At 45.5% G+C, this 14,700-nt stretch overlaps 1 protein-coding gene and 1 long non-coding RNA gene across 3 annotated transcripts; one reads left to right on the top strand and one right to left on the bottom strand.

The window, feature by feature from the left end:
• Positions 1-576: 576 nt before the first annotated feature.
• Positions 577-4,572, bottom strand: LOC310842069. The gene is made up of 3 exons (XR_014562815.1): positions 4,440-4,572; positions 2,206-2,453; positions 577-755 (listed from the first exon to the last, which is right to left on the bottom strand). It is a non-coding gene; the product is annotated as an uncharacterized lncRNA (long non-coding RNA).
• Positions 4,573-4,620: 48 nt separating this feature from the next.
• LOC310841255 (uncharacterized protein) lies at positions 4,621-14,454 on the top strand. Of its 2 annotated transcripts, none has more exons than XM_083731810.1 (5): positions 4,621-4,782; positions 8,286-8,406; positions 11,511-11,542; positions 13,804-13,945; positions 14,321-14,454. In XM_083731810.1, exons 1-5 carry the CDS (start codon positions 4,710-4,712, stop codon positions 14,361-14,363), a joined length of 411 nt encoding a protein of 136 aa, XP_083587936.1. In that variant the 5' UTR covers positions 4,621-4,709; the 3' UTR covers positions 14,364-14,454. The 2 variants fall into 2 exon arrangements, with proteins under 2 accessions (XP_083587936.1, XP_083587937.1); XM_083731811.1 differs by lacking the exon at positions 4,621-4,782 and adding an exon at positions 4,789-5,065.
• The last annotated feature ends 246 nt before the right edge of the window (positions 14,455-14,700 follow it).

The following is a 14,700-nucleotide window of genomic DNA, read 5'->3' as shown; positions in this document are numbered from 1 at the left end:
GTACCGGAAAGGGTTACTTCCAGGTTTCGCCGCTCGCGCATGCACAGATGTGCAAAATGACGTCACGCGCATGCACAGAAGCGGTGAATCACAACCCGCCCATGCACAGACATGCAGACGTGGTTTGCGTTCCTTTCAGGTTGCGAAAGGGGCTCCGGGACGGATCCCGTTCGCAACCAGAGGTACCACTGTATATGAAGCACTGTATTTAAGCAGAGGCTTGACAACCATATGTCAGGAGTGCTCTGATGGTGTTTCCTGCTTGGCAGGGGGTTAGACTCGATGGCCCTTGTGGTCTCTTCCAACTCTATGATTCTATGATTCTATGAATATGGGAAATGTTAATGTTATGGGTACTTAAAAAATGTATATTGTTAGTTATTTGGTGTGATTCTTGGGTAATTTTTAAAAATTTAATATTGTTAAATACTAATTATTTAAAAAGAGAGTGAGGAAGTAGAGCAAAGGGATGCAGAGAAGAATGACAATGGAGACAAGGCTGAGCTGGAGGGGCCAATGGTCTAACTCAGTATATATTCCCATGACACATTCATTCACAGCCAGCACAATTAGGAAGACATTAAAGTGGACTTTTTATTTCCATTCCATCCTGACTTGCTCTTAAGAGGGTATGCAGCAAGGTACATTGTCATAGCATAACTTTAATTCCGTGTGACCTGAAGGACAGAATTCTCCAGCGCAATGACCTCCTTCCTTGATACATGCTTCTTTACCTTTAATTATATAATCCTTTCCTATACAAAAGAAGAAGAATTGCATGAGAGGCGAAGAAAATAAATATAAATCACTGTATTACTTCAGCCATAACTCACTCCAAAATGGAAATACTATTAGCCAGCGCTATGTGTGTGTGTGTGTGTTTGGGGGCACTCTCATTTTGACTCAAGAAAATCACCATTTTATAGTTCAAATCGGGGAAAATAAATACAGTAAAGGGACAAAAGTACGAAGATTCACTAAATGTTTAGGGGTATGCGTACCCCTGCATCCCCCCAGAAAAAAAGCACTGTTCTTAGCAATGGATTTCATAAGAGGTGCATGGCTGTCAACTTTTCCCTTTTCTTGTGAGGAATCCTATTCGGAATAAGGGAATTTCCCTTAAAAAATGGAAAATGTTGACAGCTATGAAGAGGGGATGGGGGGAAATATTAACAAGGGATTCCAATGTATAGTTAGCTGAGTAACAACTTAAACACATTGCAGGATTCCCAAAAAATAGACCAGAGGCAATTCTATTTCATCCAGCAGAGCTTTACTGCTACTGAAAGCAAATGAGCATAATGGTCACAAATCTAATAAATTCAGGATTGGTACCATCCATAAGAAATCCAGTTGCAGGAGACTTAACTTAAACTTACAATAACTTATAATAAGTCTAAACTATGTATAGAACACCACACCAGAAGGAAAAGAGATAGAAAGAGTGAAACCCAGGCTCCTTTTGGCCTTACTTTTATAGCCAGTTCAAACCAGCTGTACTCAGCTTCTCTGAAGGAATAACCCAAACATCATGAACCTTCTGCTTGTTTCTTTCACAAAGAGAAGCTTCCAGAGGTTTCCAGAACCCTCTTGAATTAAGTAGAATAGGAAAGATCTCTACATATCAGAAATACTTCCAGCACTAAGAAATGCAAACTGACAGTATAGTCCACTGAGCCTCTCTTCTCAGGCCCTTGGGATTCTTCCCTATACGTCTCATTGGCTGTCCTTGCTCATAAACTTATGGGCCTGGATGGAGGACATGGGATTGCGTGAGTAGAAAGCAACCTATGGGGCACAGTGATTACAACATTCAGAGCATTCTCGGATTCCCCTTGCAGCAGAGGACAGGGCTTAGATCTGCTCATTGTCCCAACCTTTAGACCTAAGGACCCCTGTTCATCATAGGGCAGAATTTAGGACAGTGTCCATTCTTACCCTCTTCCCTAGAGATATCTTTCTGCTCCTCTCTTTCCTTTGCCCTCCATTCACCTCCCTCCTCTTTCTCTGTGGCTTGTAAACAAAGCCAGCATCTCCTTCATCTCCATCACACTCAATACCCTTTCCATTCATAATTTGTCAGGCCGCAGGGGGGCAAAGTCACAGAACATAACATGGGCACGATGGCACTGGATGACTTCCAGCCCCATTTCATTCTTCATGTCATTTCTGTCTGGATGTTTTTAAGTTCAATGCATGTCTTACCTGCAGAAGACAGAAGCATCTCAGAAAACAGAAGGGCAACCATGAACAGCCAGTACAAAGTCATTGTTGAAACTTGACTTGGATCTCAAGTTGAGCAGCAAGAGCAGACTACTGAAGCAAAATACTCTGATGATAGTTCTGTGCCTCCTGGAAGGTTGAATGTCCACCTATTTGTAGGTTTTTGTGATATAATGACAGGTAAGCTCTGTGCATGAGTGATCTGGTTGTGATGCACGTGATGACAGGAACTATTCATCAAGGAAAGCAAAGAGGAAAATAAAGTTAAGTTCTTGATATCAACCATGAAATTTATTCAGAGTTCAAGGTTTTAGTGGCATGGATTACTTTAAACGTTGTGATCAATATAAAATTTGCAGCTTTTGGTATTGTGGTTCATGGCAGATGCAAATTTATTTATTTTTTAATATAATTTTTATTAAATTTTCTGTATTACAATTTCAGATCAACATTTCACATACTTAAAATATCAATGATTTCCCTTCTTCTCTTTCCATGGTTCATTTTGCATATCTTACATCCCTGCATATTTTACAAAAACTTTACCAATCGGTTTTCCATTATTACATCCATCAAAGATTATTTACACTGTTGAATTTATCTTAATGCTGCCAGCGATTTCAGCTGTACACAGTTGTTTTCCATATACTCAATAAACGTTTTCCAATCTTCTTTAAACGTATACTCTCCTTGTTCTCTTATTCTATGTGTTAAGTCTGCAAGTTGTGCATATTCTGTCAACTTAAGTTGCCAATCTTCTTTGGTTGGGACCTTGTTCATTTTGGAGTTAACAAAACACGGGGCGCAGTTGTTATATACATAAATAACCTTTGGCAGATGCAAATTTAGAGGAGCACAACTGGTTTGTCCACACTGGGCGCCAAGCTGAGAAGGCACCACAAGGGGTGCTGCAACAATGACTTAGAGGTGAGAGGCAAGTGGGAGCTGAATTTTATTATCGCACATGACACCGCTGAAATATGAAAGCCCAAAGCCTCCCACTGCCATGGTAGTTTCTCCTCAAGGAGCCACGGAATAACAAAGCAAGGAAATGCTGAACAGTGTGCATTAACATAATGAAGTCTTCAGGATTTGGTGCTTTGTAAATTGGGTTTTATGACCCTTTGGTTTACAACTGAATGGAATGCTTTGACTAAAACAGGGAAGGCTGTTGTGAAACAGGCCCTCATGCCAAGGATGCTCAGGCTGGGAGAAAAATCTGTCTGTCTTCCAGGGGTTTGGGTGTACTACCAATCAGTTTAAGCCATATTCATTATACATTTGAGAGCAACCAACTTCTGAATGCTCCTAGAATACCAAAAGCTCATCTTCCCTGCAGATAGCTATTCACCTGTCCTAGTATAGGAGGACTCAAACCATTCTCATTGTTGAGCTCTCCCTGGGGATAATGTGCAAACTCCCTTCTCTGCCCCTGCCCCCTCAATATGATGGTGAAGGTGGTGGTGATGATGATACTTGCACCCTCCCAACTGACTGGGCTGCCCCAGTCACTCTGGGTGGCTTCCAAGAGAATATAAAACACACACAATACATCAGAGATTATGGTAAAAGCTTCCTGATACTGTACAGGGCTGCCTCATAAGAAATCGCCTGCCTTCCACTGGGTTGTAATCCAATAAAAGTTCCCTGACTCTTCCTGTTGCATCTCCAGCACTGAGGGAATGCTTCATTTCACTGAGGCAAAGATCTACATTGGCTCCTAGTACGTTTCCAAGCACAATTCAAAGTGTTGGTGCTGACCTTTAAAGCCCTAAATGGCCTTGGTCCAGAGTACCTGAAGGAGCGTCTCCACCCCCATAGTTCTGCCCAGACACTGAGGTCCAGCGCCGAGGGCCTTCTGGTGGTTCCCTCACTGCGAGAAGCCAAGTTACAGGGAACCAGGCAGAGGGCCTTCTCAGTAGTGGCAGCAACCCTGTGGAACGCCCTCCCACCAGATGTCAAAGAGAACAACAACTACCAGACTTTTAGAAGACATCTGAAGGCAGCCCTGTTTAGGGAAGCTTTTAATGTTTAACAGACTACTGTATTTTAATACTTTGTTGGAAGCCACCCAGAGTGGCTGGGAAAACCCAGCCAGATGGGCGGGGTATAAATAAATTATTATTATTATTATTATTATTATTATTATTATTATTATTATTATTATTATACTAAGAAAGAGGTCTGTGTTGCTACTGCCAAGGCCACTTTCTCACCCTCTTTACAGAAGTGGTTTTCCTGTGTTTTTTAAGGATCCCTGGTGTTGTTATAATATCTTTCATAACCCGGTTGCCTGGGAGAAGCAGGGAATGTATGTAATTGTATGGAGTGAGGGGGAAGTGTTCTTGGCAGCCTCGGGATCTGTTGCCAAGGGAATTGGAACCTTGGGCAGGTGACCCTTGTAGGGCAGTTAGGCCAGCGAGGAAGGAGATGGGGAGGAATGTTGAGCTAGTGACATAGAGAAAAGTGCCATCGGGGGCTTTTGAATGACATCGGATGATGGGAGACAGCACTCAGAGCCTTGGAGTGGCTGTGGTGGAGGCCAAACAAAACATCAAGGTGGAACAGAAATGGCTGCAGCTGTAGACTTTGGGTTTTCAAACTGCAAGCGGCACACTTTGCGAGGCCAAAATTTGGTGCTTCCTCACCTCTCACCTTCTGTTCTGCTCAGTTCACTATGCCATAGTTGCAAAGCCTGGGGCACCCCTAGGCTCAGCACCCAGTGTCACACAGCCCTAACTCTGCTTCTGACAGCTCTGGGGGCAACCAGGAGCCCACAACACCCAGGAGTAGCATGGGGGCATCACCTCATGGGGGCACCCAGGCAACTCTGCAGCATCAGGTGGGTCTTGACATGAAAAAGAGACTCATGATTAACTTCTTGTTTTTTTAGGGATTTGCAGTGGCACCAGATTTCTACTTCATATTTAAATTTTGAATATGGAGGAGATTTCATACCAAGAAGAAACTACATTATATTGAGTCTGTTCTTTATTCCATCTAGCTCAATATTATTTCATTTTCATTTATTATCCACCCTTCATCCAGGGTGGGTTTCCAATTATTAGAAATGCCGTTCTAAATGAGATCACAAAAACAGGGTTGGTCTGAAAAGATACATCTCAGTCATCTAAGGCCAGAGTAAACAGGTTTGTGGAATGTTGGCTGCAGCTGCATAGAGTGCCCTTTAACCTGCAATCGGTATCTTCAGTGGAAGAACATATGCTATCACCACCGGAGGCATGACTGGGCCAAGCAGCGCCACCACTCTCCTCTTGCCACCCACAAATCAATCTTGACCCTGGGGTGGAGCTGCAGATGGTGGCATTGGGCCATCGTGTGAAAAAGCTGTCTCAGCAGCTCCCTTGCACCAGAGCCAGGCTGGTTGCACCCCCTAAAAACACACACACACAAAACGCCCAGTGCCATGGCCTCCCAGCCCCGCTACGCTATGCCACTGACTGTCTTCACTTCAGTGTGATAGTAGGGATAACACTCTTTGTAGTACACCTGAGCATTAAAATCTAACAAATCCTTGTACAGAAGAAGACAATTATGAGCTTCAATGACATCATTCCTTTTAACTTCTGATTCCATGTCTTGTTGTAGCCACATTTGCAGACTGAAACAGTTCTAAGAGGGTGGGGGGTGTTGTGTTGCGGACTATAAAATTAGTCTCTGCTAGGCTCTGGAATGTCAGGTTTCACCGAGAGTTAATATTGTTAGAATTCCTGCTCCATGATTGCAGTCATGGTATTTTTGTCTATTAAAGGTAAAGGTACCCCCAGTGGCGTAGCGTGGGTTGTCAGCACCCGGGGCAAGGCAAGTAATTTGTGCCCCCTAACCCATGGATTTGCGCCCCCTAACCCGTGGAATTGCGCCCCCTAACCCTAACCCCCAGATGTTGCGCCCGGTGCGGCCGGCCCCCCCTGCACCCCCCACGCTACGCCACTGGGTACCCCTGCCCGTCAGGGCCAGTCGTGACCGACTCTGGGGTTGCACGCTCATCTCGCTCAAGAGGCCGGGAGCCGGCACTGTCCAAAGACACTTCCGGGTCACGTGGCCAGTGTGACGAAGCTGCATCTGGCAAGCCAGCACCAGCGCCGCACACGGAAATGCCGTTTACCTTCCCGCTATAAAGCAGTCCCTATTTATCTACTTGCACTTAGGGGTGCTTTCAAACTGCTAGGTTGGCAGGAGCTGGGACCAAACGACAGGAGCTCACCCTGTCACAGGGATTCAAACCGCCGACCTTACGATCAGCAAGTCCTAGGCACTGAGGTTTTACCCACAGCGCCACCCGCGTCCCTTTTTGTCTATTACATGACGGTATATATTTTGACTCCACAGAGTGGGAAGTGACAGAGGCAGGGTGTTTGTGTTACTGTGTTCTGTGAAGTGGGACTATTGCTCTTTTTGTTCTTTTTCTATTTGCTGTCTGATGCTAGAGAGAGAGGGAGCCATGTTGCAGTGCTCCATGTGTGTTTATATGTAAATAAAGTAGATTAGCCAAAATGCTGAGTTACACACACTGCAAACACTCTGCAGATCCCTATGTGTGCCGATGTCTGTTGGCAGTGGTCTCTGTGATGTTCGGGCTGAAGAAAGCTTCTGAAGCTCCTGAATGATCAACCAGGAGGGAGAGAGCATGCTAGTCGGGCATGTGTCTCTGCCAGGGTCCTACTCAAGTGTAGGACAAGCTCCTGACAAATAAATGGCTGATCTATATTTGTATGTGCATATGCGTATGTTTGATTGGAAGCTCACAAGCAGGAACCAAGTGTACCAGCTTGTGCCCTCCCCACTTGTGATTCCACAGCAGCAGGGTACTTGCCAGCCTACTGGCTCCAATCTTGAACTCATGATCACTGCTATTCTCAGCACCACCCAGCTCATGAGTTTGTGTCCCTCTATTTTAAAGCCGTCCAAACTGGCAGACATCATTATATATTATGGTAGCAGGTGTTATTCTTTCACAATGTGCTGTTTGAGGAAATGCTCCCCCCACCCATGCCCTGAATCTCTCAACAATCTGCTTAACTGGATGAATATTATGAGAGAAGAAGGGACAACATATCTCTAGCTGGCTTTTCTATGCCACACACCATTTCATGTGCATCTATCATGATTCCCTGTTCCTTTCAGACCCAATATTTCTGAAGATAAGGCTTGCCTGTGGTCTGTAGAGACACGAGACTGAGATCAGAACATTCAGCTTTTAAAGTGGGCTCTAAAAATATGAGATTGAGGGACTGCGGCACATTGGGTTCCTCTCTATCACCTGCAAATGAAGAAACCCAAATAAGGAGTTGGTGCAGAGAAGCAAAACAGTTCAGATTATTCCATTTAAGGAACATTTCAGTCCATGTCCACCAGAAGGAACAAGATTTCCCTTTGATCTGCCGAGAGGCGACTGGATATATGCAGAAGCACCATCAAGAGAACACTTCGTACAAAAATGCCCCCTTTAAGAACCTTTGTCAGCTTCGTGAACTGTTGCAAACATCCCATGGAGAACCGCAGTGCCAACCTGCTTTTAAAGGCTTGCTGAGTTCTCATCTCTCAGTTTTGCTTATCCTCCCCAGCGATAGAGTCTCCCCATCTGTCTTCTTCCAAACATGAAGATCTTTTGCATCAGTTTATTTCTGGTCTCGGTGGTTCTCCGGGATGCATCTGGTGAGGAGCTATTCAAGGTGGACTTGGGGAAGAGCATTTGTCAAGGTTAAGGGTTCACCAAACACTCAGTGGCTCCAGGGTGTGTCGGTGGAAGAGACAGGGGCATAAATATTCTCCACTGACTTAAACTGAGCTAACAATTGTTTTCTCTCTCCCTTAGCAACTGCTCTACAACTCTCAGGATTATTTGGGGGAGAAATCTGATGAGGACTTAAAAAAACAATAATGCTATTCACGTCTTCAGGTTGAGAGAAAATGGGCTCCCAACATTCCATATCTTACTTTTTAGGGGTGTTCACAGACCACAAGACGCAACTTGTAGCTTTGGGGATATTTTCTGCACCTCTCCAAAAATCTGTCTTTAATAGAGGGTTTCCTTTCTGTAGGCTATATTGTTCCAGCACTAAAGCGATGTATGGATGCTGACGGCTATTGCGCTAATGAGTTATGTCACCCAGGTGATACATTTATTCAGCAGTGCTACAGAGGGAGGCCTTGTTGTCGAAGGTGAGAATATGGGGGCAGAGCGACAAAATGGGATATAAATAAAAAGTCTAGTATAAATAAAAAGTCTAGTTTCCCCCTGAAAACCCACTCTTTCAGCAATTGGTGGGAAACCTAAATTGCTGTTGTTTTGATTCAGCATTAAATGTCAGGTTTTCCCCGGGGGAAGCTGTGGGAACAAAAGGAAAGCACTCAGACATGGATGAGAAAAGCACAAACCAGAGTAAGAACTTCTGAGCTGGAGCAAGGACATCTGAAGTTATTTTCAGTGCCTTGGTGATTCAGATGTAAAGGGGGGAAATCCTGCAGATACGTATCTGATCAAAACTATGCTTCTAAGTCAGAGTTACAGGTAGGTAGCCATGTTGGTCTGCTGTAGTCGAAACAAACAAACAAATTTCCTTCCAGTAGCACCTTAGAGACCAACTAAGTTTGTTATTGGTATGAGCTTTCATGTGCATGTATCTGAAGAAGTGTGCATGCACACAAAAGCTCATACCAATAACAAAGTTAGTTGGTCTCTAAGGTGCTACTGGAAGGATTTATTTATTTTTTTATAAGTCAGAGGTTTTCAACCTTTTTGAGTCCATGGCTCCCTTGACCAACTACATTCTTTCTGCCACACCCCTGTGGGGCTGAGGAGCCCAGTTGTGTCACCTGTTGCCTGCAGAGCCGGTAGTCTCTCACCCTTTTTCGAACATCCTCCCTTGTGGAGGCTTCCCTCAGCCTCCTCTCCTCTCCCCTCTCCTTGGGAGTCCTCTGGGCAGCAGCTGCTACTGCCCCTGGTCTCTGAGCTCTCCCCACCCCACACCAAAGAGAGGTGCCTCCTCACACTACCCCACAGGGGCCTGGGACTTGTCTGTCCATTCCCAACAACAAGGACTGGCAGACTGGTTGGCTGTGCTCCCTTGCCCACTGGTTGCTTACTCTGAGGCAACCTCAGCTCCTGGCAAGTGCTCCAGAGGCACCATTCGCCTGGGGAACTTGCAGCCAGGGCTGCTGCAACAAACAGCTGTGTAAGCCTTTAGGAGGCAGAGGTGCTAGAGGGCATCAGAGGAGGGAGGAGAGGAAAGAGGGACAGAGGCCAGTGTTGCCCACGGCACCCCTAGGGTACCATGGCACACTGGTTGAAAACCACTGCTATAAGGAAACACCAGGACAAGGAGAAATGGGACAGGACAGCTCCTTCAAAACTGACAAGTGCAGCTTGCAATGAGAGGGCATGGTTTTACAAGTGCTATCCAATCCGCATGTTTTGAGTGGGGGAAATAAAACACAGTGGTACCTCTGGTTAATTCGTTCTGGAGGTCTGTTCTTAACCTGAAACTGTTCTTAGCCTGAAGCACCACTTTACCTAATGGGGCCTCCAGCTGCTGCTGCGCCGCTGCACAATTTCTGTTCTCATCCTGAAGCAAAGTTTTTAACCCAAGGTAATAGTGGAGTCTGTAACCTGAAGTGTATCTAACCTGAAGCGTATGTAACCTGAGGTAGCACTGTAGTGATATAATACATACCCTCCAACTTTTCTCTGATGGAAATAGGGATGTCCTATTCTTTATTATTATTATTATTATTATTATTATTATTATTATTATTATTACTACTACTACTACTACTACCACCCCACCCATCTGACTGAATTATCCCAGCCACTCTGGGCAGCTCCCAACATGTATAAAAACATAATAAAACATTAAATGTTTTTAAAAAATTCCCTGTGCAGTCAGCTTTCAGATGCCTTTTAAAGATTGTATAGTTACTTATCTCCTTGGCTTGAGGGCAGCGGCAGAGCAAGCCGATCGGGGGCCTGGGGTGGCGCACATGCCCTGCGCCTGGGGGCAGGGCCAGCTGGGGCAGGATGCTCCATGGGGCCTCAGAGGAGTCCGCCTGCCTCTGCCCACTCAGCTGCCTTACAGCTGAGGGGGAGGCAGTGGGCGGACCATTTTGGCAGCATGGAGCCTGCGCACGCCCAAGCCAGATGTGTGTCTCGGGCATGCTGCAGGCCCCACGATGAGTGTTGCCCCACATTTTGTCACCCCCCCTTCAGTTGTTACACCCGGGATGGACCGCCCTCACCGCATCCCCCTTCCTCCATCCCTGCTTGAGGATCGCAGAACTCCATTCTCTCCAACATTTATCCAGTGAAAAGAGGGACATCATAAGGAAATGCAGGACATTCCAGGATCAAATCAGAAACTGTAAATCCAGGGCTGTCCCTGGAAAATAGAGACACTTGGAGGGTCTGGTAATATAATTGCTTTGCTTTCCAGCACTTCTTGCTCTTTGCATATGAGAATCTCCATTGTAATGGTAGTACTCTGTGACAGTTCACATTTATTTCCATGACTTTTGTGCAGTTGAGGTTCTCAGCAGTGTGTGCTGGCCTCTCTAAAGAGTTAACAAGTCTGTGTTCTTAATATTCACCTGTTTATAAGGGTACCCCTCCTTTCCCTGAAACACCTGCTGTGTGTTATGCTTATCTTCTTCCATCTCAGCAGGTCCCCACGCTGTCATTGCAAAACATGTCCCCGGGAACAATTTGTGCCGTGGGGATTTTACTGAAGTTGGCTTAAGGTAAAAATAAGCAGAATGGGCACGAGAGGAAACTTTTTAGAAGGAAGTAAAATGTCCTTGATACCAGGGGAAAGGGGAGACATATCCAACCCAGGGAACCAAAAGTGGGAGTCTAAGCATAGTTTGGGGTGGCCTAGTGAGAAGATCCAGAATGCTGCTAGACGCAAGAGAAGAGTACAGTAAATCTGGTCCAATTTGTTAATGAGATAATGACTTGGATGTCTAAAAGTTAACCCATATTTTTTTAAGGTCAGTAACTAATCAGGTCTAATCTCTAGGGTTTGGCACATCTCTGATGGCACCAAGAAGTAAGTCCCATCAAAAGTAAATACCTGGGAAAGTAGGCAAATCATAGCACTGCTGGCCTCCTGCTTTGGGTTTCTAGGGAGAAGGTGAAAAGAAGGTGAAAAGGAGACAAAGCCATCTATTTTCTATGCGGTCCATCGCCACCCTTCTCCCAAATTCTGAAGCAACCCTTTTCTTTTTGTCTCCATCTGGTCTCACTATTTCTCCCTGTCTTTTTCTTCTTCTAGAAAAGACGACATCGAAGTCGAAATCATTCCAGGTATAATGAATCTGTGTATACATGTAGTGGGAATGGCAATGATCCTAAACTGAACGTAGGGTAGAATTTGATTGAGAGCAGTTTGCTATAAGGCAAATCCAGATGCATAGCCGGGATACATAAATGTACATTCAACACAGTTCCAAATTGTTTACAAGCAGAAAATTCCAAATACATAAATCCATAATATCCATATCCATAATAACGAGAGAGAGAGAGAGAGAGAGAGAGAGAGAGAGAGAGAGAGAGAGAGAGAAGACTGGAGGATGGGGATAGACACTAGGCAACATGATACAAACTCCCAAATGAAAATAAAATGCACTGTTAACACAATCACTTCCACAGTATCACCCTCACCATCCATTCACACAATCACAACTATTAAGCACCTCATGCAATATTTTGACCAACCAACCAACCACTCATGCTTAAATGAAGGACACTCAAGAACATGACAACCAGCAGGAAGTTATGACTTCAAAGTATTTGACAATGGCAGCAACAAAAACGGCTCTCTGCTGAAATGAGGTTTCTGGGCTTAGGACAGGGGCTGGCAACCTAAGGCTCTTGGGCCAGAAGCGGCCCACAGAGGCCATTTAACTGGCCCCTGAGCCACCCCCGAACTGAGCTGCCCACTCTGCAAGTCCCCCCACACCACGCTGTGCCAATTTAGTGCAGTGCAGCGCAGGGACTCTCTTCTGCGGCTCTGGAAATCGCTTCTGCACATGCCCAGACTCTGAAAATCATGCCTGCGCAGTCACGGTTTTCGGAGGATCTCCACGGGAGTGATCCAGCCCATGCCCAGTAAGCCTTGCCGACCCTTGGCTTAGGATCTTTAAACTCTCAAGAGTGTGTCCTTGGCATCTGACTCTGGTTTGTGGATCGTGGGGTTCTAATAAAAATGAAAGCAGTTCCCGTAAGCTTGATTTCTTCCCAAACCTGCTTTAATGGCTTTTGGGGCTGGGAACGTGCTTCCGTTTTGTTCTTTTGCCTTTTCTGAGGAGTGGGAAATGGGAAGAGCTTGCCACTAATGCTCAGGCAGAGGGTCCCATCCACAGCAAGTGATGGAATGGGGGGGGGGTGCTGCATCTACAACCATGCCCCACAGAGAGTGCATATTACTACATTGTAGTTGCCTGACAATGAACATCCCTGACACAAGCCTTGTCTGTAATCCTCCAGAGATCTGGTAGGTAGGGAATCAAGAGTGCTCTAAAGATCATTATATTCAAAGCTAATGTCTCAGCTGTACCAGCAGGGGACATCATAAAGGTAAAAGGTAAAGGTACCCCTGCCCGTACGGGCCAGTCTTGACAGACTCTGGGGTTGGTGCTCCCATCTCACTCAAGAGGCCAGGGGCCAGCGCTGTCCGGAGACACTTCCGGGTCACGTGGCCAGCGTGACAAAGCTGCATCTGGCGAGCCAGAGCCGCACACGGAAACGCCGTTTACCTTCCCGCTGGTAAGCGGTCCCTATTTATCTACTTGCACCCGGAGGTGCTTTCGAACTGCTAGGTTGGCAGGCGCTGGGACCGAGCAGCGGGAGCGCACCCCGCCGCGGGGATTCGAACCGCCGACCTTTCAATCGGCAAGTCCTAGGCGCTGAGGCTTTAACCCACAGTGCCACCTGCGTCCCAGGGGACATCATAGGGGTCTGTTAAATGGATAGAGCATTTTTATATTCTGAACCAGGGAGAGCTTGAAGGTAATGTTTGTTTCAGGATTGGAAAGGTCAGTTTATGGCCGCCTTCCTCGCCAACCTGGTGCCTTCCAAATATTTGGGACTAACAATTCCCATCAGACCCAGCCCGCAGTTGGCAAAGACTGGTTAATTGATCCATGCAAGAAGTTATTTTCCCAGGCTGATGCATCTGCAAACAAATAAGTGAAGGGAGATAAAGCAGTCCAGATCTCCGAGTCCCTCTGCCTGTACAGCTTAGAAATGTTACTGAGTATTGTGCTTTTCAGTGCTCAGGGTGCTTTAATGGTTGTTAACAGACTCAGCTTTCACAACAGCTGTTGCAGGTAGGCTAGGTCATATTTAGATCTCTCCATCTGTCAGTATGAAGCTAAGATATTGCCAGCATAAGCTTTCTTCAAAATAGCCTGCAGCCGAGCACAGGTCTGAAACCAGTGAAAAGCAGCTCCGACACAGGAACCTAAGGAATCCCAAATGTAGGAAATTAGAGTTAGATTAGCTGGTACTGGATTTACAGATGCAAGACCTGTGCTCAGTTTCCACGCCTGTGTACCTGTCTAAAGGTTCTGAAATATTTAATAGTGAAGACGAATGTGACATTGTTGGAGGGGTCTGCCATTTGAACACCTACAACCCTGGGAAGTGCTGGAGTCTTCGTTATATACCACTCGGATACTGCATCCCAAGAGGTGTTTGCTGTAAAAGGTGAGTACAAAGGCTCACTCCCCACAAAATAAAAATTAATTGAGTTGAAGGTGGAATGATCCACATACTCTTGCCTGGAGTTAAGGATGGGGGTGAATTTAATTCAGTTCGCATTTAAAGCTGAGCTTACCTAAATCATGCTTTCCAAATGTGAAAACTATGAACACATTTCTGCTCAGCAAAATGTGGGGATCCTGCTGATACCTATCTCCTGTGTGGGGGTGCTGCTGTTTTGGCAACTTTGTGATCGGAGAATGAATTTGCTACTTGTGTTACTGATACCTACACCATGACTGAGAGTTTTGAAATTAGGACGGGATGGGTGAATTGTAAATGTGGATGTTAACTCGGAATGTCAAAACCTCTAACTTTTAGGCCAGACAGCTCCTTGCCAAAAAACCTTCACCTTATATATTAAGGCCAGCCGGACTGCCTCAAGGACTTTTCACCATCTGAAGGAACTCAATGGAGTATTTGCAAAGTAATAAATGTGATGTGCTAGTGAAAATCACTCTCTCTTTTTATTTGAAAGAGGTGGGTAGAGAATATTGTACTTTTATCCGGAAAACCAGTTCGAATGAAAATGTCTAATGCACAGGTGAGGAATTTGTGGCCCACCAGTTGTTGACGCCATCCAGTTATGTCTGAGGGGTGGATTACAACTTCCTACCCCTCTGTGGTCTCATTGAGAGTTGCCCTGATTTAGGCCTTATTTTTGCAAGTAGTGGCTGGAGCATGAGGGGCCTAAACCTTTC

The sequence above is a fragment of the Podarcis gaigeae genome (assembly GCF_964106915.1).
Source record: "Podarcis gaigeae genome assembly, chromosome: 3".
NCBI lineage: Eukaryota > Metazoa > Chordata > Lepidosauria > Squamata > Lacertidae > Podarcis > Podarcis gaigeae.
Note: the sequence above shows the minus strand (reverse complement) of the source record. Positions and strands in the feature narration are given on the sequence as shown.